Source organism: Lutra lutra, chromosome 2 (genome assembly GCF_902655055.1).
Source record: "Lutra lutra chromosome 2, mLutLut1.2, whole genome shotgun sequence".
In the NCBI taxonomy this organism is placed as follows: Eukaryota; Metazoa; Chordata; class Mammalia; order Carnivora; family Mustelidae; genus Lutra; species Lutra lutra.
In genome coordinates, this window is record NC_062279.1 from 90,216,182 (window position 1) to 90,242,611 (window position 26,430).

Consider the following 26,430-nt stretch of genomic DNA (forward strand, 5'->3'; position numbering starts at 1 on the left):
TTCCTTCTTCTTTTTTTTTTTTTTAAGATTTTATTTATTTATTTGACAGACAGAAATCACAAGTAGGCAGAGAGGCAGGCAGAGAGAGAGAGGGAGAAGCAGGCTTCCCGCTGAGGAGAGAGCCCGATGTGGGGCTTGATCCCAGGACCTTGGGATCATGACCTGAGCCGAAGGCAGAGGCTTTAACCCACTGAGCCACCCAGGTGCCCCAGGACCATGTTCCTTCTAACAACAAACCTTTAAATAAAACATAAAGACAGAAAACCAGTCGACCATGAAAAGTGAGATTGGAAGATATACACTCCACCAACTTTACCTTCTTGGTTTCTTTGTTTGTTTGTCTCTGCAATAAAACTCCACATCATTCTTAACACTCAGTATTTTCCTCACGTCCTACTATTTTATTTGCAAATTACCATACAGCAATGTAGCTTCAACATGCTGGTCTGCTTCTGTGTTTTTCACATCAATTACCACCACAAAATATCACCCACAGCCATTTTAATTTCACTTCCTCACCTGCCAATAACCATTGGTTCTCCACTATAAAACTGCCCTCTGTTTGTCAAGAGTCCTTGGGGATAAACTTATCAATAATTTAAAGCTAACTGGTGAAGGAGCTATGCAGGCTTGTTCCCTTTAATTCTCTATGACTCCAAAATTTACATAGGTACATACACCCACACATATAACCAATTTACATTGTCTGCAAAAGTAAACTGCAGATAAAATTCCAAACACGCATGTAGAGATTCACATTTTAACAGCAAACTTACATGCATATATAAAGAAGTATAGTTTTACATTCCTAAATTACATTAGCAAGCTGAAATATAGAATGCTTTCATGTTTTAGATTTATTCTACACTATGAATCACAGAAATAAGCGAAAAGGAGACATAAACCTCATACTATGTCTATAGCATTGTCAGTCAATGTGGTATTATTTTTACTGACACATTATCCAACTTGCTTACTCTATACAACAGTACATAAACATACTATATACAAAACACAGAGTTAGAGCTAACAAATGGAAACTTTATACAAAATACTTGCTACTGTCAGTATTTGTTTGTGTAGGTTTAACCAAAAGTCTCAGCCTGTACATAACTTTTCTGATATAAAGGAGTAGTCCATGTAGCTATAACATTCTTAGCTACAGAAAGAGAAGAATGGAGACCAAGGGACACAGCTGGAATACGAAAGTGCACTGTTGTAAATAGCCACACACTTTAGCAGGGTCATATTATCTGAAGTAATGTCTTTTGCATTGGGAAGTTTACCAGTAAGTGGTCCAGAATACAAAATATAGTCACAGAGAACTCAGTTTTCACACTTACTCCTTGGCAGAACTATTAAAAACAAACACTTGCAGCTAACACACTGCAGAGCTGTCAAAATACCTATCAGTGCTGAAGAACTTGAAGGCAAGACTCTGTTCCAACAGATTGAATGAAGAATAAAAACCATCAAAAGAAACTCATAGCTGCCTAAGAGTTTTAAAAATTAGACATATAATACTCAGCAAGTGTGTCAAAGCCACTTTTCATTTGCTCACTCAACTTGAGACTCCCAATAGCTGAATTACATGTATACTGATACCGAGTATGTACAGTTGAACATAAATATGACAGATATTTATGAAAAGCTACAATGTAAATGGTTAATACACTTACACTGATTTGTGTACAGATCTAGTGAGTCACAGAGTCACCCTGACACTTGTTTGACCTAGTAAGTTTCTTGACATGCTCAGTGAACAAGTGTTTCACAACAATTCAATGTCCCAGCAAGCAATCAGGCCCATCGTCCGCTGGAGGCAAAGCTTCTGCTGAATGAGAAGTTGATTTCAGAGTTCTTGTACTTTCCCCACGCACCAAAAGGCACTACGACCACAGTACTATTATCTTCACTACCATACTGTATTGCCTGTAAGGTTTAGCAGGAAGGAAGAAGAAAACACGGGAAATCAGAGTCTGTACAAAGAAAAATAACTGATACTCTGGAAGGCTATAATCTCATTTAAAATAGTTAACAGTGACTTTGCATTCATTCAATATGTATTAATATGTATGACCTTGATACATGTTTATTAGATCGTACACAGAATAACAGATGCCCCTCCCTCAAAAAACACATATTAATTATATTCCACTGGAGCAATTTTGGCAACAGAAATACCAGTGGACTAAGATCAAGGTATGTAGCTCTTGAAGAAGAAAAGAAAGCATTTAGTATAGGGACTAATACAAGGTAAAAAGTAATAACCTAAGGAAATGAAAGTGTGTAAGATGTAACATCAATAAGGTTTATTATGCTCCCTACGAAATGAAAAGTTGCATAAACTAAATTTCCTACAGTGGGAGAACTGTAAATCAGTTTTAAGAACGAATTCAAATAGCAAATGATATAACATTGTAAGAAATACTTGGGATTATACTAAACAGCAAATGTATTTCAAAAGAATAAACAGCCTGAAGCTAAAACTGTGAGGGAAACGGTTAATAAAAATATCTGCAGTAAAAAGCATCAAAATATTGGGATGCCTGGGTGGCTCAGTTGGTTAAGCATCTGCCTTCTGCTCAGGTCATGATCCCAGAGTCCTGGGATCGAGTACCCCATCTGGCTCCTTGCTCAGCGGGCAGTCTACTTCTGTCTGCTGCTCCCCCTGCTTATGTTCTCTCTCTCTGACAAATAAATAAATAAAATCTTTAAAATAATTTTTTTTAAAAAGCATCAAAATATAAAAAAGTTTTACAAATAAATTCTAAGACACCCCCCCCCAAAAAGGTCCGAACGTCAAAGTACTAATATACTTAACATATAGGAAGTTGTTACAATAACCATGAAAAAGACAAACATGTCCATAAGAAAATGGAAAAACACTATATACACAGACAAGAAATACAAGGGTCTAATGAACCTCTGCAAATGTTTAGTTCCACCAACAAAGGAAAAAAATGCAAATTTAAAACACTAAAATTCGATTTCTCTACCTATCAAATTGGCAAAAAACAATGAGCAGCATTTGGAGAAACAGAAATCTATAAACATACTAGAAAACAGTGTAAATTGGAATAGCACTTCTGGAGGGCAATTTGGCAAGCTTATTAAAAGTTTTTGAACAGGGAGCCTGAGCGGCTCAGTCAGTTAAGCATCTGCCTTCAGCTCAGGTCATGATCCCAGGGTCCTGGGGTCGAGTCCTGCATGGAGCTCCCGGCTCAGCACAGAGTCTGCTTCTCCCCCTAACCCTGCACACCTGCTCATGATCTCTCTCTCAAATACATAAACAAATATTTTTTAAAAAAGGTTTTAGAATACAGTGTATCCTTTTACCTAGCAATTTTCTAAGAACTTTACCTGAGAAAATAATGTATGAAGGAAAAAGATGTGCACAAGTAGATACAAGAATGTTTATACAGCGCTCTCCTTCCCTATATATTATGGGAAAGTGAAAGAAACTAAATTTGCTGATTAGGGGAACTAGTAAAAGAATCACGGCACAAAAATACAGCAGAATACAATGCAATCATTAAAATATTGGCTGTGTGAATGAGAACACACATATCTGAGAGAGGTAGGTGAAATTAGAAAAGAAGTGATCATTCAAAGGACTGGGCCCATTTCTGTAATCTCATGAACACACATAGCAAACAAGACAATACTTCATGCTTGCCTATCTACTTTCAAACAAATACTGCTTTTTAAGTGAGGTCTTAGGGCGCCTGTGTGGCTCAGTGGGTTAAACCTCTGCCTTCAACTCAGGTCATGATCTCAGGGGCCTGGGATTGAGCCCCGAATCAGGCTCTCTGCTCAGTGGTGAGCCTGCTTCCCTCTCTCACTCTTCCAGCTGCTCTGCCTACTTGTTCTCTCTCTCAAATAAATAAATAAATAAATAATCTTTAAGTGAGGTCTTAAGTCTTAATTACAAATATTAGCATTTAAAGGTTTGGGCTAAATATGCCTTCCCAGTTGCAAATGTAAAAATTGGGAAGTAAAGGGGCGCCTGGGTGGCTCAGTGGGTTAAGCCGCTGCCTTCGGCTCAGGTCATGATCCCAAGTCCTGGGTTCAAGCCCCACATCGGGCTTTCTGCTCAGCAGGGAGCCTGCTTCCTCCTCTCTCTCTGCCTGCCTCTGCCTAGTTGTGATTTCTCTCTGTCAAATAAATAAATAAAATCTTTAAAAAAAAAAAATTGGGAAGTAAAAAAAAAGCTGTTAAATTAAAGCATGACTCTAATGATCAGTGATGGCTACAATGTCAAAGAGCTCTCTATCCAAACAGAATATTTAAAGAGCACATGGAAATTCTACATTTTATTTACTGGGTATTACTGGGCATTCCCAATTTTAGCTCTGATTGACATACTCATACATGACCTAACCATACCTCTTTCTGAATTTTTTTTTTCACACACCCCCCCCTTTTTTTTTTTTTAAAGATTTTATTTATTTGACAGACAGAGATCACAAGTAGGCAGACAGGCAGGCAGAGAGAGAGGGGGAAGCACGCTCCCTGCTGAGCAGAGAGCCTGATGCAGGGCTCCATCCCAGGACCCTGAGATCATGACCTGAGCCGAAGGCAGAGGCTGAACCCACTGAGCCATCCAGATGCCTCTCACACACCCATCCTTAAAACCCAGACAAGGACTATGCTATAGTGTTCCTAGACTGGATATTTACTTGCAGCAGTCTAGTTTAATGGTCTAGTGGTTGAATTTGGGAGCTTGGCTGTCTGGGTTTGAAACCCAGTTCTTCAATTTAATAGTTTTGTGATCTTGAATAAGTTACTTAACTTTTCAGCCTCAGTGCCTTGGTTTTCCTCATCTGTGGAAAGAGATAGTACTAGCTCTAACCTCAGAAGGTTACAGTGATGATTACATTAATTAAATATATGTGAAGTGCCTGACACATACTAAGTGGTATTACTATTGACAATTATAATTTGCTATTCCTGTCATATCAAGCTGTGTACAAATCCAAAAAATTAACATAGCACATTCCCTGCACACAAATTTCTGAACTACTTGGGAGAACTGTGAACATTTTAAAAATTGGAACTATTATGGAGTCAAGTGTAAAATTCCTTGTAATACTGAAGCAAAACCACAAAATTTCAAAGGACTCTTAAGCCCATAGTAGCCCTGAGGGGCTGTACCAGGACCTGCACCTGGGTGTTCTCCCTGTCCCCACCTCCCCGCAACCCGTGCGTGCTCCACACCCCCCTCCCTCCCCCGCACCAGCCTAAATTGGGACTTTTCTAGCAGAAGCTCTTGCTGCTGTCACCTGTTCAATCACTGCATGGGCTGCTTCGTTGGGATCATGGCACTGGTTGACAAAGTCACAGATCTCTTGACTATTCACCATGAAATTAATTCCATCTGTAGTGAGGACCAGGAAGCTGTCATCAGCATGATGTAGCTGCAATCAGAACCAAACAGACTCAACCTTTGAAGAGTATTCAAAATTCAAAGATTTTACCTGTTTGCCAAGTGGTCATCTGTGTTTAAAAGCTTAACAGTGAAAATGGAAGGCCAATATTTGGGGCAAAATTAACATTTGTAGCATCGACCACCAAGGATAAACCTGGCATGTACTTAGTAACACCACAAAGGGAGAATCTAGACAGCCAAATGATGAGAGGCAAGCATGGTACAATGGTGGTGGGCACTGTGGTCTCTGGAGCTAGGCTTCCTGGGTTCACAGTGTCCCTCTACATAGGTAAGTTCACCTACACTCTCGATTTGTCTTCTCTGTAAAATGGGGTGCTAGTAGCTATTCTGGACAGAGCCTGGCCCACACTAAACCCTACTTAAGTATCTGTTAGACACAATGAATGTAAGTGGGGTAGCTCTCTGCCACCATGGTTGGGAGCCTCTATTATAGAGGACTAGGTGCTGGCATTTGCAGAGAAGGAAGTGTCAGCTCACAAATGGGTGTGTGTTGAGGAAGGTGCAGTGTTAACTGGGCCACTGATCGACAGCATGCAAAAGATGTCAGAGAAAGGAAGGTGGGCAATTATTTAGTTTGGTGCACAAGGGAGGCCAAGGTCAGATTCCGAGTGGTGGTGATGCCGGATATCACGTGTTGGTGAGGAAGGGCAGCAGAGCCATTCCACCAGGCCATCGTAGTCCAGGGTAAAGCAAAAACCAAGCACTTCATCCTACAGCAGGCCAGTATCTTATTTTATCTGAAAAGTTCATCTATCCTTCCATAAACTACTCCTTTCGAGAGTCATGTTGGCTTTAATGAAGGCTTCTAGCTGGGAGTAATCCTGCTTTCATTCCTTGCACATGTATCAGATGTTGCGGATTGTTACCTTAATCCTCTTTGTTTCTGGTTCTGCTATCACACCACTGGTTTTAAGGTCCAAGTCTCCAAGACTCCTTGTCATTGCAAGTCTGCCATTCACGTGAGGCTGTCCCAAACTATTCCAAGCCACAAAACCACCACATTTCTTGATCCTGGTCCAAGAAAAAAAGACTGACATGATACCCCAGAAATGGAGGCATGGTTATATTTAAGAGAAATCAGTTTAAAATGCAAGGTTTCAGGGTGCCTGGGTGGCTCAGTCAGTTAAGCTTCTGCCTTCAGCTCAGGTCATGATCTCAGTGTCCTGGGATCAAGTCCCGAGTTGGGCTTCCTGCTTAGTAGAGAGTCTGCTTCTCCCTCTCCATCTGCCCCTCCCCGCTGCTCATGCGCTCTCTCTTGCTCTCTCTCAAATAATAAAATCTTTCAAAAAAAATAAAAATAAAATGCGAGGTTTCATTTCTATCTTGAACTACAGAAACAGCATCCTCATAGAATGATCAGTGGAGGTGGTACCTTTCTTTTTCATCTTTTCTTTCTGGAGTATGGTCAATGGTCAGCTTCATAGGTTTTCCTTTTCTACACAAAATAGCCCGGCTATCCCCAACACTGGCTACAACCAGTTCAATACCATCTCTCACCAGGGCTACCGTTGCAGTAGTCCCAGAGGTCAGAAGGGTTGCTGTAAACATTATGAAAAAGAGTATAAGTCAGTGACAGTCAAATGATCGGATATGGAATTTGTATTACAAAACATAGGCATGTTAAACTAGTGCTGAAAAGTGTCATTCTAATCTAACTAAAACTACGCAAATAAAATGCAAAGGAACTATGTAAGTAAGAGCATGCAGAGGAAGAAGTATTTAATTCAGTAACAAGGCTCCATGCAAACAGAAAAGGTTGCTAACCTAATTTGGTAAAAAATACAACACTGTCTCCACATGGCCTCTTTTCATATAAACTAGAGCTGACTTGAACTGATAATTATGACACCCTTGTGTATACATCAGGTGTCCGTATTAAAAGTATTCCATTTTAATTACATTAGTTAAAATGGCAGGGTGATTTTTAGGTCTACTGAGCTCACTTAGGCAAGCTGACTTTTCTAAAATTTGTATGCACTTAGAAGGCTTTTTCTTCCATTTCTTAACTCCTATCTTGTGACTGCATTATCAGTTAATAAGCTAAGCAAGAATGCCAAGAGCATATCATTTGCTCTTCAAGTGCTATATTTTATATTCTTTCCTTCTACAATTGTTTTAATTTTACAAATGTTCACCAAAAAAATCCTAAAATGGTTAAAGGTCCATATTCTTTTCTATTTATCTTTGTCCTCCCCAGACATGAAAAAAAGTTACAGCCATCATTTTATTAGGAAAATATGGGGTGTGAAGAACGAAGTTCATGCTGGTTTCCCAAACACTTAGTGTTAGTTCACACTTAATTTTTTCTGACCAGTAACAAAATTAAACACTTGGTTTGAGGTTGCCACTGCTTCCTTCATCCAACCCAAACTGCATTTTTGCCTCTTTCTTTGATTTATTCAAACTGCATCTGCCCTAAGTTCTTTTCTACGTGTTAAAAATTTTGAAGATGCATTGAGCCTTGCTGAAAGTGAAACTACTGTGAAATTAAGGGCTAAAAAGTAAAGCAAATTGGAAGAAACTGAAAAAGATAATTTATTTAAAGCAGGTATTATCTTCAGTAACATGGTTAATTCTTTAAAGCATGTAAATAAAATATTCAGGTGATCATCCAAAGATGATTTCTTCTTCAAAGGTAGATTTAGGAAAGTGCTACTGATTTGACTGATTGAGGCTCAATATTTCCAATTTTTTCTTTCCAAAAAGATGCTTTAAAATGCATTTAAAAATTTCATCAGTAATACATTTTGGATGAAGATATATATATATATATATATACATATATATATATATATATACACACACACACACACATATATATTTTCATATTCCAATTGGTGTATTAAAATGCCTGCTTTAATCAGAAATGTAAAATGGAAAAAAATTAATAAATCCTAATCTTTTTTGTCCATGCTGAATCTAATTTATTGAGAAATAGCATTTATAGCTGCACTATCTTCCCATTGATCTTTCGATTTTGGAACTGTTGCACAAGATAGTATCTCAGCAATGCTAAAACATATTACCTATCTGTCATTGTGTAATGTGACTGTTTTAGCATAAGAATCAATGATGTTCATATTATAAAAGTTGAATTTTCTGTTTCCCAAAACATTGTATCATGGAACAGAGTTTAACCACTGTGATCTTTTCCAATGATGGGAAGCACCAGGCAAGAGAGCACAGGCAGTCACTCACATGCTACCCATTCCAAGAAACTTAGTATTCCTCTCCTTTGCTTAAGTGATCATCGGCAGCTTTTTAAACAGGTGGTTTTAATTAGCTATATCAAAAGAGTTAAAATTTCATAAACGAACACTTCTAAGTTTCACTATTTAGGATACTATTGTTATTCACGTCCACCTCAGCCACCCAGGAATTTCAAAGGTCTTGAGTTTTAACCAACCCAACTTCACAGTTCCAAAATCCCAGGATTTATGGGAAATTTTTCAAAACTAACTGTTGATTCTGGTTTGCTAAGGATCTAAGAAATAAAGATTAAATAAACATTTATTTCATTTAACATTTAACATGGAAGTAAAAATTCTCATTTTTTGCCCTAACAACAAAAACTATAAAACTAAGACATCTTTCAATAAGGTCTTAACACTCACTGGACATTTCCTACTGCAAGTCATCTCAACTAATGGGACAAAGAGGATGTGGGAACCTTCCAGTAGTCCAGGCTAGGAACCGCTGGACTCCTTCACCTGGGACAAAATTAAGCAGATCTCTCTTTCCACTGAAGCCCAGCATATAGTGTCCACGGGCTCCAGGTCTAGAGCTGCTGACCGGGCACAGTTCTCTGCCACAAATAACACGCACAGAGGCAAATAGGAAATTCACCCAGGAATTGTGCTCAAACATTACAAACCTGCAACACAGGGGAGGGCAGAGAAAGAGCTGCAAAATAAGGGGAAGCATTTTTATTTGGGTGAAAATTTCACTAGCAAATTACATAGTATTTCAGGAGGTGCCAAATCAACGAATTCAAGACTCAGTTTGCCCAAGTTGATGGTATTTTGTAGCTGAATCCGTTTTTTCATTGCAGAGTAAAACCTCTTAGCTTCACAGCTTCCCACGGTTGGGAAAACTATATGCAAACTCAGGCATACCAAACATATATGCAGTGTTAACACAGAAACACATCTATACATTCATACTCTCTCTTTCACACATGCATACCACTCACACATACTGTAACAGTTAGTCCTGAGAAGTAAGACAGTAGCTCTACAGAGCTGGAAAAAAGGCATTGTCAATTTGATTGGTACTAGCATCAGAACTGTCCCAGTAACTAACGGGAAAATTTATGGGTTCTGCGGTGAATATTTTGTATCTAACAAGCAGTACATAATCAGAGAGGATGTTCACTACAGTATACCACCAAATTACTGGGAGTCAAATATATATTAAGAAGGAATTAAAGCACCTCCTGTACCAGATACAAGAAGTACATACTTGTTAATGACACTTAGTTTTTTTTTTAGTAGACTGATTTAAATTAATTGTTTAAATATCGGCTAGTAAGGTTCTTGAGCTCTGGTGCATATTTGTAAGTTTATGGAAGTCACAAAATGGGTATTTCTGCAGCTCTCTTCTTTCCCCGGTGTTGCAGGTCGACATATCAAAAGAAAAATGATCAAGTTTTTGAATGGCAACATAAAAGTAAAAGCTGTACTTTTCAAAGTATAAACAACCCCTCCCAGTAATTATTGTTTACTATGTAACAATTATTTACTGTGTAAACAATAATATGTATAAACCAATACGGTTTCCAATATTTATTAAACACGGGTGTCCAGACACTCAGGACTCATGAACACTGAAATCCAAGTAATGAACTGAAGCAGTAACAGCACAATAAGTATCTCTTCAATGTCATCCCTATTGCTCTTTTCTTTTGGCTGCGCCCAGTGTAAGACGGGTACTGGCTTTCTAACACTGGTTATTTTGTAGGGATCAAGTAATGTGAAGCACATGGATGTTTCCAATGGGACTCATGATGCTGCCACCAACATCTCACACTCTGAACGTCAGAGTGAGTCTTCTCTTTCTGATCCATCTGTCTTTTGGGGAACTTTGCTGCTTTCAAGCCTTAAGCAATCCAGAAACACTTGGAAGAGTTTATAGAATGTAAAGGATGCAATCTCGGTTTTCTACCACCCATTTGTTTTAAGTGAGATTTGTTCATAGACAGGAGCGTAATGGGAAATCATTTGAATTTGCTGGCTGGTTTCATTAGTTGTCAAAATACATATGACTGGGGACGCCTGGGTGGCTCAGTTGGTTAAGCAGCTGCCTTCGGCTCAGGTCATGATCCCAGCGTCCTGGGATCGAGTCCCACATCGGGCTCCTTGTTCTGTGGGGAGCCTGCTTCTCCCTCTGCCTCTGTCTGCCACTCTGTCTGCCTGTGCTCGCTCTCTCTCTCTCTCTCTCTCTGACAAATAAATAAATAAAATCTTAAAAAAAAAAAAACATATGACTGGCATGAATTGAATACAAAAATATTTAAAAATAATGAAATTAGCTTCATAAATAAGGGTTATTTCAAAATGTGTCAACAACAAATCCACAGGGGCGCCTGGGTGGCTCAGTGGGTTAAGTCTCTGCCTTCGGCTCCAGTCGTGATCTCAGGGTCCTGGGATCGAGTGAGCCCACTGGGCTCTCTGCTCAGCAGGGAACCTCTTCCCTGCCCCCCTCTGCCTGCCTCTCTAGCTACTTGTGATCTCTGTCTGTCAAATAAATAAAGTCTTAAAAAAAAAAATCAATAAAAATAGCCAGCAATTCTCTAAGGGCAAGATTCTTGCTGTTTTTGGTAAGTGGCATTCTGATTTTCTTCTCCTCAAACCATCGCATTTTTTTTTAAGATTTTATTTATTTATTTGACAGAGAGAGATCACAAGTAGACAGAGAGGCAGGCAGAGAGAGAGAGGGAAGCAGGCTCCCCGCTGAGCAGAGAGCCCCGATGCGGGACTCTATCCCAGGACCCTGAGATCATGACCAGAGCTGAAGGCAGCGGCTTAACCCACTGAGTCACCCAGGCGCCCAAACCATCGCATTTTAAACTGAAATACTATTTTAAATGATAACAGAATAATCTGAAGTACTTTATGTAAATGTGACAGCTTTGGACTAAATTCTTGAAAAGGAAAATGTTTTATGTTCACCTTATTTTGTTTACTTTCTCTCAAGAAAGCTAATATGGTATAATTGAGGGGTACTCCTCCCATTTATACCCCAAATTCTACCATTACTGATTCATTCCCATGGTTTAACCAATCTCTTTTCAGGCTTCCCCTACTTAAAATTCAAATCCACACAGATGACTCATTAAAACACATACACTGCATTAATAATTTCGTTAAATTGGCTCTAGAATAATCAAAGAATAAACTGTAATAACTTTGGTGAGAAAGAACAGAGATGGAGATCAGGTCAGTCCAAATAATTGAGTGCCTTCCAGATTCTATACAGGGTGCTCAGCGATGGAGATTCAGAATGAATAAGCACAGTCCCTACCTTTAAATCCTTCACTGGAAGGGATCAAGGAGAGAAAATAGGACTGATGCTGATAGAAAAGGCTAAAAAAAAAAACCCACAAAAAACCTGGAAAGGGCAAACTGCACTTAACTTCACAATTTTATTTAACTAGCCTGGATCCTACCCATAGCTCTGCCAAAAGAACATTATCCATTCTTATAATGCTGACACAGCTTCAGTTCTTACTAAAAACCAAAAAAAAAAAAAAAAAAAAAAAAAAAAAAAAAAAAAGTTTTTAATTTAAATAATACCTTTGAAATCTGAAACATGTTTTTTTAATCCACAAATTGAAAAGGTAAATAACTTACACCATCTATCTTCGGTGGCTTTAATATATTTGATAAAATAGGCCCCGAATATCAAAAGGCAGTTTTTAGCAACATTGAAAAGATTGGCAACTTACTAAGAATAAATTTTAAAGCTGTTCCCAAAATACTTATTTAAAAACACACACACAGACCAAGTGATCTCTAAGAATACATACAAAATGAGATTTAAGAACAACAATGTCATAGTAGACCCCTTTCTTTTAGTAGCACACTGGGTAACATTGTCGTGCTCCATTGTACTTGTAAACAAATGGCCATTAAATGAAAAGTAAATTTTAGACTACCTTATGAAATTTCTGAGATCATTACCTCAAGGCATATGACAGATGAACTAAGTTAAATAAATTCAGTTTAAATTTATTATTAGAAAATAATTATATTTTTTTATGATTACTGACTTTGTACAACTGTCTCTGAGTAAAACACTTTTAGAAAGTTTCTTTTAAGGTAGGCCAATTAAACAATTTTTTTCCTTAAGTTCAAAATTCCCTTTAATTAGAATGTATTATTTTATAAAATGAAAGGGGTCCTCTTATACGCCAAATCTCAGTTTGCAGCATCTTTGTCGATTAGATCTTTTACCAAAGGGCTGACTGCACCCATGAAGGGTTATGTTTGATTGCTGGCCCACACATTCCCCATTATAAGCTTGAGGGTTTTCTTCTGACAGGTAGAGCCCAGTAACAGCTGGGACACACCCCCCGCATTAGAGCCAATGAAAACCATGGTGTGAGATACAGCCAACCTGGTTATGGATGAAACCAGAGCATGCCAATCTTCAGAGTCAGAAAATTAAAACTACAAGAAAGTGTTTTTGACTCTTCTCTTCTACCTCCTATATTTGACCCATTAGGAACAAGAGCTCAATCGTATACCTATAATTTACCTTCTCTCAACCTCTATTTTCAAAGGTGAGGAGCCAGCTGGAAGAAAAAAAGTCCAAAGGAATGAAGGAGAAGAGAAAATGGGCCAAATGATCTACAAACAAGAAAACAAATCCCTGAACAAAGAGAGTGGACTCTGATGCTTTTCCAAAAAGTATGATAACAATAAGTTTCTCAAAAAAAAAAAAAAAAAAAAGGCAGGAAAAATCTTTTAAGATGGTGAATAGAGCCATCTGACTCTTCTTCTATGATCTTCATCATTAAACATGCCCATGAGAGAGGCTACTGTGGGTGCAAGGGAAATCCCAGCCCTCACTCTGCAACTGGCCCTTGTCAGGGAAATGAGGAGAATTTCCATCCCTGTGCTCTCCAACTGAAAACTGTGAAATGTTATTTCTCTGGTGCTTTGACTTCCTTTAAATGAAAAGGTGAACCAAACACAGATTAATATTGTGCCATTCACTTTCAAATCAGTTATGAGGTATGTATGCATACATTTAAATGGCCACTGCGGAAGTTTTCCAGGAACAAAAGATTTGGAGGGTCAACTAATTAGAAAACACAAGTTCCGTTTTTCTGAACACTTTTGATAAATTTGGTCAAAATCAGAAACATTCCACTTTCAAAATTTAAGGACATGCAGTAGATAAATTTTAAAAATTCAGCTGACATGTCCTTGTGTTTAACAAATAAAAACAAAAACATCCCTGGTTACCACAAAGCTGCAAGACCAAATTCTCCCTTCTAATTAAACAAAACAGTGCATATTAGCCATTGTTTTTTCTTATTTAGGACCAGTTAGCAGTTTTCTTCTTGTCTGGACAGTTACTACATGGCTAAATGAGATCACCCTCTAGTGTCTTTCGTACTTGCTCATCAGATTCATCTAAAAAAACCCAAAACTGCAAACCCTCCAACAGTATGGACCTCCTACATATAAAGAGCAAATTTTAAAAATTTTTCATCTTTTTAAAATTTAAATTCAGTATCAGAACCATTTTAGAGCTTCAATTTTTGAAAATTTCTCCAAGATATTTCATTTAAAAATGAGGTTCTAACATTAATTTGTATTCCAAACAGCATTTAAAGTTATTCCTTCTATAAAACCACTTTCAACATAAGCATCCTCATAAATAAACTTACATTCCCACCCCAAAGGGCTTAAATTGTTTCCTTTAATTAGACAAGCCCCCCAAGACTCTAAGGAATGTGACTGTTTTACTTACCATCCGCAGACAGGTGGGCGTGCCTTGAAAACGCTTTATCTATTTCTAGAAAAGCCAAGGTCAACACAGTTTCCAAGTTCTTCTCCTTAGGAAGCAAGTCCCTTTATGGAGAGGGAAAAAGAGTCCCAAACAACTGTTTTATAATAGGTTTCTCTTCTTCATCCAGGTCCCTCTAGCTAGCTGTTAGTCCATACAATGGACCTCCATGGTTTGTCTTTCAGATGCTTAAAATCCATAGATTAGCAAATCAAATTAGGAAATAACTAGACTAGGAAATAAGCCTTTAAGAACAATAAAAGTCCAAGTCTCCCTCCTTAAAGATGAATACTCTCTACCCACAACCCTGAGAGATCAAAATTTCCTTCAAATAAATTTACATTACTGAGCTCAAAATATGAATAAATCAACTGATGAACAGAATAACTATACACAAGAAAACAAGAAATTGTCATGTTCTCCCCCTCTTTTAATTCAAGTCATATGGTCCCCAAAATACATTAATAACTGCAGTAAATAAACTTTTTTAAGAGCTCCAAAATAGGGGCGCCTGGGTGGCTCAGTGGGTTAAAGCCTCTGCCTTCGGCTCAGGTCATGATCTCAGGGTCCTGGGATCGAGCCCCACATCGGGCTCTCTGCTCCGCAGGGAGCCTGCTTCCTCCTCTCTCTCTCTCTCTGCCTGCCTCTCTGCCTACTTGTGATTTCTCTCTATCAAATAAATAAAATCTTAAAAAAAAAAAAAAGAGCTCCAAAATACCCTCATTAAATGCATTTTCCCCACACTACTGTCAATCATCTAAAGCTACTGGTAGCACTGGGAAGAAGAATTACCATTTATTGAAAAACCGCAGGTCGTGCACTGGGAGGAGTAAACGCTTTTCATAATACATGAGATCGTGCAGCTTGTACGACTTAGCTTGACACAATCACAAATCTAAGTGCTGTTGATCCTGGTCAATGTCCCCACCAGGCGGAATGGTAATAACCATCAGTAGTAACAAGGGGCAGGCTTAAGCTACTGCTTGCTCGTCAACCAACGGTATGGAACCACTCAATTAACTAGGGTAACTCTGAACATCTCAGCCAAAAGGCTGACGTTTCAAACCTGAAGTATAAGGTAAACTGCAAAGTCAAGAGTGAAAGCCACTGTACATACATGATGCATTTCTCCATGTGGGTGTGACAGAAATCCGCGGCTGCAGGTCCGCCGTGGCCGTCATACACCGCGAAGTACAGGACCTCATCTGTCAGCTGAGCGCTGTCAAACCGGTCTTCATTCTCTTTCCGTTTCCCAATATGCGAGGCGCAGCCCACGTTCTCCAGGCTGATTTTGGGAATTGGCTTGCCATACTTAATGCTGGGCGGCAGCAGAATGGGCTCATCAATGCGGTTGTCCCAGATCCCAAAATTATCCCAGGTGGCCGGACGCCCACTACCATCCGGATCAAACCGAGAACACCTGGGCTCCGATGTGGAGCTCTGGCAGGTGGGTGTCAGCCGCTTGTCGTCCTGCAGTAGGCGGGAGCTTAGCAGCACTCTCCTTCTCACGTGGTTCCCACCGCTTCTCACCAAAGTAATTAAGGCAGCTGTGGACATACCTCAACTCCAAAGGACTCGGGAATGAGGGAAAGACCAACAGAACAATAATGGAATGTCTTCAAGAAAAATGATGCAACTGAGGAGGGGGGGAGGGAGGGAGGGAGAGGGAGAGAGAGAGAGAGAGAGAGATAGATTCCATCAGTAATTTCACATGTAACTGAGGTATCTTTAGATATTACCAAAACGTAGGGCCATAAAGTATGCAGCACCTAACAGCCTACTTCTAAAAATAGTGGATCAAAACCAAAATTGATTTACATACCCCTTTCACAGTGTTTAAATTCTATAAACATTTGACAATGTGTATGTATCATGTAGAACAAGTGTTTTCTCAAACTTTAACCTACAGTCACCCTGGGAACTTGTTAAAACACAGATTCTGCTTCAGTCTGCCTGGGGTGGAACCTGAGATTCTGCATTTCGAGCCAGCTCCCTGGTGACAGCAAACAGCTGATCCCTCAGGCCCATACTTTGCATAGCAAGAATGTAAAATACAGGTGTAAATAAATATTCTTCCCTTTGTTAAGGCCATTGCTCTGAAGAAACGGCAAGGGCAAGTGTTGACAGTTCCAAAGTCTCTTAAGAGGAAAGAAGTAAAAGTAATTGGTTATAGAATAGTTAGGACAGGGGCGCTTGGGTGACTGAGTTGTCCAGTGTCTGCCTCTGGCTCAGGTCATGATCCCAGAGGCTTGGATGGAGCCCCACATCAGGCTTCCTGCTCAGTGGGGAGCCGGCTTCTCCCTCTCCCACTCCCCCTGCTTGTGTTCCCTCTCTTGCTATCTCTCTGTCAAATAAATAAATAAATAAAATCCTTTTTAAAAAAATAGGACAAGGTGGTGGGTATTGTAGAGGGCACGGATTGCATGGAGCACTGGGTGTGGTGCAAAAATAATGAATACTGTTATGCTGAAAAAAATAAAAAAATTTAAAAATAAAAAAAAAAGAAAAGAAGAAGAAAAAAAAAAATAGGACAGTTCTGGGGCGTCTGGTGGGTTAAGCCTCTGCCTTCGGCTCGGGTCATGATCCCAGGATCCTGGGATGGAGCCCCGCATCGGGCTCTCTGCCGGGCAGGGAGCCTGCTTCTCCCTCTCTCTCTGCCTGCCTCTCTGCCTACTTGTGATCTCTGTCTTAGATAATAAATAAATAAAATCTTTAAGAAAAAAAAAAAAAAAGGACAGTTCTGTACTCAGAGTGCCCAAGTTTTAACAAAGACACAACCTAGGATCTAAATTCTGTTTTAAGATTTGTCAACTTAGGGACACCTGGGTGGCTCTGTCAGTTAAGCTGCTGCCTTCGGCTCAGGTCATGACCACAGGGTCCTGGAATCGAGTCCCACATCGGACTCCCAGCTCAGCGGGGAGCCTGCTTCTCCCTCTGCCTGCTGCTCTCCCTGCTTGTGCTCACTCGCTCTTTCTCTCTCTCTGACAAATAAATAAATCAAATTTTTTAAAAAACTGCCAACTAAATTGTTAATGAAGAATGGTTCATGCAAACACTCCCACAGGCACAAGGAAGAGACAGTTCTGATGTGTGAGGTCACTGGGAATGGGGGACCCCACCCTTCTGAGTTATGAGCAACTGATTTATGCATTTACATTAACAACTGCTGGTCTCCTATCTACCAGTCCAGCAGCCCAGCCCTTGCGTGCCCTGCAGACTGGGAGCTACTGCCCGAGACCACATTTCTTTTAACCTATTCCTCTGCACCCCCATTTCTGGACTCTGCCCCAAAGCTGAATCCTCCCCTGGGTGTTGTCAGGGGGAATTCCTACACCCCTGCAAGAAGGGCTGTGTTCCTGGCAGTTTTCCATACAAATAAGGTTCCAAGCAAAAATTCAACTCCACGCTACTTCGTTCTGTTACTTAATGTATTAAAAAAAACCAACTGGAAAAGATAGCATAATGTCAAGATTTGATAATGCTGGTGGAGGGTATACAGGTATTATATTACTCTCAATTGTATGTTTGAATTATTTCACAATAAAAAGTTGAAAAAATACCTCAACAAAAGGCACATATCCACACCACACACACAAAGCCCAACTTGAGTGAACCCGTAAGTACATGCACCGCAGATCTCAAATAATCATTTTCAAAATAAATTTTTGGAAATCAGTCTAGCTGTGTAAGAACAGTAAATAAAACAGTAGAAAGAAAAGACGACGTTCTAAAGAGGTCCCTTATGGGGCACCTGGGTGGCTCAGTGGGTTAAAGCCTCTGCCTTCGGCTCAGGTCATGATCCCGGGGTCCTGGGATTGAGCCCTGCATCGGGCTCTCTGCTCAGTGGGGAGCCTATTTCCTCCTCTCTCTCTGCCTGCCTCTCTGCCTACTTGTGATCTCTGTCTGTCAAATAAAATAAATAAATAAATAAATAAAGAGCTCCCTTAGATATCTCTAAAACAAAAAACATGTGTGCCCTGCCTTCATAGAATTTAGTATAATGAAGGCCTTCCAAAGAATGAATGTATCGTGAAAGACTTAGGAGGCCATTCCTTCTTGGCCTTTTAGCTAATAGCACCTGTAGAAGATTGAAACTCCCTTCTAAGACAGTATTAGGGGTAGAGGAGACGTAGTATTCTGGTTATCAAGTATCAAACAGAAGCAACACATTAAACTACCCAAAAGAGGTGTTTATCCCTTTGCTTCTGACTGAAAGTGATCTTTTTATTTTTTTTATTATTATTTTTTTTTTATTTTATTTATTTATTTGACAGACAGAGATCACAAGTAGGCAGAGAGGCAGGCAGAGAGAAAGGAGGAAGCAGGCTCCCTGCTGAGCAGAGAGCCCAATGTGGGTCTGGATCCCAGGACTCTGAGATCATGACCTGAGCCGAAGGCAGAGGCTTTAACCCACTGAGCCACCCAGGCGCCCCAAGAAGGTGATCTTTTTATTCAGCAATAATAACTATGTTAAATAAAGGTAAGGACTTGGGAAGAAATTTCAAACTATAATACAATCTATGCTAGGGAACTTATTATTGATGGAGATACTTCACAAAGCAACTTTATACCATACAGAAAAAAAGGAAAACTTTTAAGATAGGCTTCTTACAAACCATTCATATTGAAGAGTGCAGCAGAAATTAGTGAAGCACAATTCTTTTTTCTTTTACACTGAGCTGTAATTGACAATACAATATTGTATTAGTTTCAGGGGCACAATATAATGAGTCTGTTTTTGTATAAGCAAAGTACTATTCTTTTGGTTTCAGTCTGAAATCATGTGCACTTTATTCAGCCTTGCAGTTGTTCACCTAATTTAAACAAGAGTTCTAGAATTAGAAGCAAATAAATATTGAGTAAATTTTTTTGCAGCTCTTCTAGGGCACTCTTGTCTTCTCTCTCTCTCCTCCAAAAACAAACAAAACCAGAGCTGCATTTTTAGCAGGCAACAAATATCCACCGGAAACATTATTTAAGAATGAAATAAAATGGGCGCCTGGGTGGCTCAATCAGGTGAGCACTGGACTCTTGGTTTCGGCTCATGTGCTGATCTTTTTTTTTTTTTTTTTTTTTTTAAGATTTTATTTATTTATTTGACAGAGAGAGATCACAGTAGACAGAGGCAGGCAGAGAAAGAGAGAGGGAAGCAGGCTCCCCGTTGAGCAGAGAGCCCCATGCGGGACTTGAACCCAGAACCCTGAGATCATGACCTGAGCCGAAGGCAGCGGCTTAACCCACTGAGCCACCCAGGCGCCCCTCATGTGCTGATCTTACGGGTTATGGGCTCCAGCCCCACTGTTGGGCTCTGTGCTCAGCGCGAAGTCTACGGGGGATTCTCTCCCCCTACTCCGTCCTCCCCACACTCCGGCGCTCGCTCGCTCACTCGCTCGCTCTCTCTCTTTCTCTCTCTCTCGCCCCCCCGAAATAAATAAATAAATCTTAAAAAAAAAAAAAAAATGAATGAAATGAAATGGAAGTTGGGCAGTTTCTGTAAAAGCCCCGGTAGGGGGCACTTGAGTGGCTCAGTGGGTTAAGCCTCTACCTTCAGCTCAGCTCAGGATCTCAGGATCCTAGGAACTAGCCCCATTATCCCGCTCTCTGCTCAGCGGGGAACCTGCTTCCGCCTCCCCGCCTGCCTCGGCCTACTTGCGATCTCTCTCAGTTAATAAATAAAATCTTAAAATAATAATAATAATAATAATAAAATCCTCGCTAGACTAAAATCAAACCAACCTGGCCTTCTTCCTCATTTAGTATCTGCACAATCATCTCAGAAAGTAAGCAGAAGAGTCATAGGAAAACATTTACTTTGGGGGATACTTTCGGCATAGATAAAACGTGAGCCAGATATAGAACTAGATCAGCACCACGTATGCAAGCAGGTGACTGTATATTTCCAAAGCAATATAACTAAATCATATTAATCTCCTTATTCCCTGGGGAAACATTCAAAGACGACCTGTGTTCCCAAGCTAAATAACTACTTTGAATTAAACCTGCACATCAAAAAAAGTTTCCTCCAGGGATTCAAGCTAAGAATTAGCCATCAGCTGCCCCCAGTTCTCCAAATGCCCACAGAAATGACTACACACTGACCAGCAGACAAGAGAGTCTAATTTATGATGTGGGGAAGAAACCCAAAGTATGCGGGGGGGAAAAAACAAAAACAAAAAACAAAAAACAAACAAAAAAACCCAATCAATGTCCTTCATAACAAAAAGAGTGGAAAACAACCTGACAAACACCTAAGAGATATTTTTATTGTTTGTCCCTTTGGGAATTATAAATTGGCATGTATTTATCATTCTGCCCCCCCAAAAGTTATTCAGTAATCTTTTATGTCAATCTCTCAGTCAGAAATCAAGACTAGGTTATTTTTTAAACCATTTTAACATTTATATTCAATCTTTGAAAGTAAGTCATCCAAAAGAGTCAAAGGGCAGAATTCCACGTGAAAGCTAGTTGAAGACACAAAAATGTCAGAGCAAGAGTTAAATCAACCAAGAGCACAAGAATATATTACCCACACATCATATTCAACTAGCAAATATAAAATGCAAATACAATCTTAAGAAAATAGATAAATAACTTGGCTGGAATCCTAGTGACAGAACAGGTTATTTATGTCAACAACCTAAACTATATATATATAGATAGATAGATATAGATTTTTTTTTAAGAATTTTATTTATTTATTTGACAGACAGATCACAAGTAGGCAGAGAGGCAGGCAGGAGAGAGGAGGAAGCAGGCTCCCTGGTGAGCAGAGAGCCTGATGCGGGGCTGGATCCCATGACCCCAGCCAAAGGCAGAGGCTTTAACCCAGTGAGCCACCCAGGTGCCCCCAACCTAAACTATATTGATAGTCATAGACCAAAAGGGGGAAAAAAAGGACAATATTCCTTCTAAATCAAACTGTTCCAAATTCCTTTTTATTTCCCTAACAAAACAAAAATTTATGACCCACAAATTTACTTTTAATCACATGAATATTTAACTATGTGAGTATGCACACATGTATATACACACCAAGAAACCCTATATATTCTACATACTGTCAATAAATAAATGCCTGAAAACATTTTCCTTTTTCATCATTTTCACACTGATTTGTGTGACCAGGGGTTCTCCATCTTCCTCCTTAATGTTTTAACAGTTTAATAGGATACTTGAAAGTCCTGACACAGAACTCGTGACCAGTGAAAAATGTTGGCACCTGGTTTAACAATTCTGACTAGCAGGAGGGATTCTCAGCAAAGGGGGTTACATTGGAAGTAAGCTCTGACACCATGCGAGTAGGCACAGAAATTCTGCATGAGGGCACTGCTGAAAGCCCACATCCTGCGAAAGAGTAGGAAATCTCAGGTGAAATGCATCAGGAAGAAGAAAAAGAATGCATTTGGTTTGTAGTGAACTTTTGAAATACATACTTGATTTAAAAATAAAAGACGGTGAAGAAAAGCCACAATATATAGCTACAAGATTGCTATGCCAGTTTTGCATCTTCATATCATTCCCATTTTGTAACCCCTCAATGGCTTAAATATCTCAAAGCTATCCAAATTTATTTTTGGGTAAGAGAGTCACTCACTGTTTCTGGAAAGAGGATACACTTGGGATTTCAGTTAAACTGTTGACTGTTGAAAGAAGGTCAAAAGGGCAATGTATTGTTGAAATTTCAAGTGCATGTCAAAATTATTCAGTCATTCTATGGTTCAGTACTGCAGAAAGCTGTTTAGATTTATCCCTCCAGCACAAAAAAGGTAAGAAAATATTCATATTTGCCCATTATAAAGCAAAACGGGGGTACCTTTACATCAGTAACTTGCACAAAGGATACACATGGAATTTTAATATTCTCAAAGCAAATATTTATCAACTTTTTAAAAGACAAGCAGTGCATCCCAGTAAATTCAAATATTTCAGGAAATGTAGGCTCCAATATTTTATCAGTACTCTGCTGGGAGGAAGGGAAACAAAGTATAATAATGTTCATGAGGTAAAGAACAACAATAAAAACCCCAAATGATTCCCCTTGGGTTTGATGTGAACATGTTTAGATGTTTAGAGGAAGGAAAGTCGTGAAAAGTGTTCATTATTCTAATTCCATAGATATTTTTTTTGTTAATGTGGATACAATTCATACACCACGTTCCAAACCTGTACCTTTATACTTCATTTAAGGATTTTCCTTGACATTCTATACTACATCAACAGCACATCTCCCCTCTTCTTTCCTCTTCTCTAAGTAAGATTCTAGTCAAGGGAGGTGCCTGTGTCAACAGAAAGTGCCTATGGTTGCAAGAAAAAAACATTAACAAGAACTCACTGCTCAAAAATTGTAACTACTTTATTACCCAGTGGTGCATCTGTTAATACCATGACATCACTACTCTTCTTCAAGACCATTATAATCCGTCACTTGTCACTCATTCTGACACCGGCGACAATCTCATTCCTTCCTCCGCACTGGTGGAGGATGAGTGCAAAGGGCTTAAGCGGCCTTGCTGCACGTTTTCAGTCTGAAGCTCAGAAAGGCCAGTGGAGCTTTAGGGACTCCAAATTCCCTGGCTATTTCCACCCGGAGTCTCGTCTTTGTCGCCTCCTGTGAAATCTCTCACCTACATGAAGCGGTTACTAAAAAAAAAAACAAACACAGAACATCACCAGCCACAAGGCTTCTCCTGGCAAGGCAAAACCCACATCCTCAGATCGACACCAACCAGGGCTCTGCATCCTGCTCTATTCCGGTCCCCTAAACGCTCACCCGCGTACAGTTCAGGATCCTGGGCTCGCTCGCTGGCTGTGACAGATCAGTAGCTGGTGCGATAACACGGCAGGAAGCACACCCTCCCGCCTGCGCAGCGCTGCAGATGGCTGGGCTCCCTCCAGCACCTTCCGCCGCCCGGTCTCCGCCTCCCAACCACCCTCTCGCGGCCCAGATCTCGGGCGTCGCCACGTCTCCTTCACCCCAGTTCCATCTGCGGCGGCAACGCGACGCTGACCCCTGCAGCATCCTCAAGCCCGGAGTGGGAGCCGGGCGACCCGGATCTTCGCTACGGGGTAATGCAAACGAGCAGCCCCAGCCCTTTCCACCATCCAGTTCGTGGTCCCTCCTGCCTTCCAATCACGGCCCACTCCACTCGCAATGGTGGCGCCTCCAGCCTGCAAGTCAAGTTTAAGGTCGAGCGTGTGGGGTCCCGGCGGCAAACGCCCACTGCCGGCAGCGCAGTCGGGGTGGGCCGCGACAGAACGTGCTACTCAGGACCTCCAAAGAGAAGAAAGCGGCGCACAGAGAACCCAGACGCTGACTGTGGGGCTGGGGATTTGGACTTACATTTCCCCTCCCCTCCCCGACGAACCCTCCGTTTCCCCTCCATTCCGCAGACTCTGAGCGCTGGGATGCGACCCCACCTAGAAATAATATCATAAACTGTTAGCAATAAATGAAGTGCACTCTCTAGGCTCTTACCTCGCGACGGACACGTTCCTGGAAATTTTCTAATTAATTAACGGAGGGCGGGGAAGGGACTTCCCCGCTGGGCAAGTAAGATTGCCTTATCCGACGTTTCTGATTTCTGGAGCAAGCAGCTAGCACAGCCACTGGCTCTCCCGCTGGAAAATCTCCCCAGTTTTTCGCCCGCAGTGAGCCAGATGGTTGGGGGGGGGGGGGGAGTCTGTTCCTGATGACTGACGGCAATCCTGGCCAATCCGCGCTCGGAGAGCTGTGCGCCGGCCGCCCGCCCTCGGTCGCAGCCAATCATAGATTTCAACGGAACGAGCCTCCCCGCGACTGCAATTTGGTTTGGCTGACTTTTCGCAGCTCGCGGTAGAGGGACGTCGACCTGGGCCAGTAGCGGCTCGAGGTGACATCCCGCCCTCCCCGAAGGCCTTGACGGTAGGGCCAATGAAGGGGCGCCTGGGAGGTGGGTGGGATCGGGAGACTGGGTAAATCGCCAGCGGGTCGAGGAGGGGTGTGTGTCCCTTGTGGCAAGGGGGCAGTCGTTCTGACAACTAGGAAACCGAGAACGAATGCCAACACTTCGGCAGAAGGACTTGAAAGGCATCTGGTTTCACTGCAGTTCTTTGGAAAACTCACAGTGCAGTGTTCTTCGTGACTGCACAGGCGTCTTGTGATTCCTTGGGAACATCGATTCATTCGTTTGACAGATATTTCCATGTTTATGGAGGACCTTTCGTATGCCAGACACTGCACCAGGCATTGGCGCTGCAATCCGGACACAAATACACGTGATTTTTGCCTTCACGGAACTTACAGTCTAATAAGGAAAAGGGAGCAAACAAACAGGTAAACAAGCATCTGAAACAGGAATCACGTCAAGGACAGAAATAGACAAAGTGTGGATATAGAGAATAAGAGGAGGTTGACATTAGAGAGGGAGGGTTGTTGTAAGAGAACTTTATAAGATCCCATTCAGTCGGAGACTTAAAGAGTAAGAAGGAAATCAGTAGTCAGCCGAGGAACTTGAAAAGCGATAACTATTCTGGGCAGAGAGGACAAAGGTCCTGAGGGGCAAGAGTTTGACATTTTGGAGAACAGAAAGAAGAGCAGTATGGCTCTAGCGCATAGGGCCAGGCAGAACAGCATGACATGAGGTGGACTGAGGTCAAACCATATACCCAAGTCTTCGAGTTTGCATTACATTTTAAATGTAATGGCATTCTACTGAGGCATTTTAAGCAAGGAAATAAAGGGATCTAGTTTAGACTTTATATCACAGGTTAATGTGTAGAGAACAGGTAGAATAGGCTATTAGGAAACTGGTGAGGAGACCATCTTGGATGAAATTCAGGGTGGGAGATGACCAGGCTTAAGCTACAGTGATACCACTTAAGGGAGGGGAAAGCAGACAGATTGGAGCTATTAAAGGGAAACTATTAGCCTGTTTTGACATATCAGGTATCCTGCTCCTGGGACAGCTGTTCTGAATCCAGTTTGTTAACTACTCTATTTAGAGACTGATTCTTACATTGGTGACCCACAAATTCTGGTAATGACCTGAAGGATTATTATGCTGGGTTGAAATTCCATTTTCATGGGCTTCCTAGAATTTTCTTTCTTTCGTTAACTTTTCATTGAATCATAATATATATGCAGAAAAGTACACACATTCCAAGCTGTGTGTGCACCTCAATGAATTTTCACATTCCAAACACACCTTTGTTGTATCCAACACAGATCAAGAAACAGAACATTATTAACACCCAGGAACCCCATCATGCCTTCCAGTCGCTGCCTGTCCTGACTGTCAACAACACAGACTTGGTTCTGCCTGTCTTTGTACTTGACATATATAAAATCATTAAGTATGCATTCTTTTGTGTTTGGCTTCCTTACTCAACTTTATACTTACGAGATTCTTCCATACTGTTGCATGTAGTTGTAGATGATTCATTTTATTCCATTTTGTGACTATACCGTAATTTATGAATTCATTCTTTTGAAAGACATTAGAGTAGTTTCCAGTTTGGAGCTTTGACCCTTAGTGATAATATGTACATTTTAGTACATGTCTTGGCCTTTTATATTGATGGAGTATTTTGGTGACCAAAGCTTAAATACAGTTAAGTTACTTTTTTTTTTTTTAAGATTTTATTCATTTATTTGACAGAGAGAGAATACAAGAAGGGGGAGCAGCAGGCAGAGGGAGAAGCAGGCTCCCCACAGAGCAGGGAGTCCAATGTGGGGCTCGATACCAGGCCCCTGGGATCATGACCTTAGCCAAAGGCAGACACTTAACCAACTGAGCCACCCAGGTGCCCCAACAATTGCGTTACTTTTGACCGTTCATCAATAATGTAGTACCATGTATTGTAATATTCCAAACATTCAGACCAGGTAATGAAGGACTTTGCTCTCACGAATGTGAAAACTTTTGGCAACAACAAGAATTGTTGATGTGGGAAATTTTAAGTTTGGAAACCTAAAACATTTT

At 40.7% G+C, this 26,430-nt stretch overlaps 1 protein-coding gene across 6 annotated transcripts; it reads right to left on the bottom strand.

The window, feature by feature from the left end:
* Positions 1 to 218: 218 nt before the first annotated feature.
* Positions 219 to 24,129, bottom strand: PPM1K (protein phosphatase, Mg2+/Mn2+ dependent 1K). 6 transcript variants are annotated; one of them, XM_047717944.1, is made up of 8 exons: positions 23,946 to 24,129; positions 22,831 to 23,110; positions 15,588 to 16,106; positions 14,435 to 14,535; positions 6,825 to 6,990; positions 6,319 to 6,463; positions 5,286 to 5,420; positions 219 to 1,932 (listed from the first exon to the last, which is right to left on the bottom strand). In XM_047717944.1, the coding sequence occupies exons 3-8, from the start codon at positions 16,025 to 16,027 to the stop codon at positions 1,801 to 1,803; spliced, it is 1,119 nt and encodes a 372-aa protein (XP_047573900.1). In that variant the 5' UTR covers positions 16,028 to 16,106; positions 22,831 to 23,110; positions 23,946 to 24,129; the 3' UTR covers positions 219 to 1,800. The 6 variants fall into 6 exon arrangements, with proteins under 6 accessions (XP_047573900.1, XP_047573901.1, XP_047573902.1 ...); XM_047717945.1 differs by lacking the exon at positions 23,946 to 24,129 and adding an exon at positions 23,241 to 23,909; XM_047717946.1 differs by lacking the exon at positions 23,946 to 24,129 and adding an exon at positions 23,811 to 23,827.
* Between the last annotated feature and the right edge of the window lie 2,301 nt (positions 24,130 to 26,430).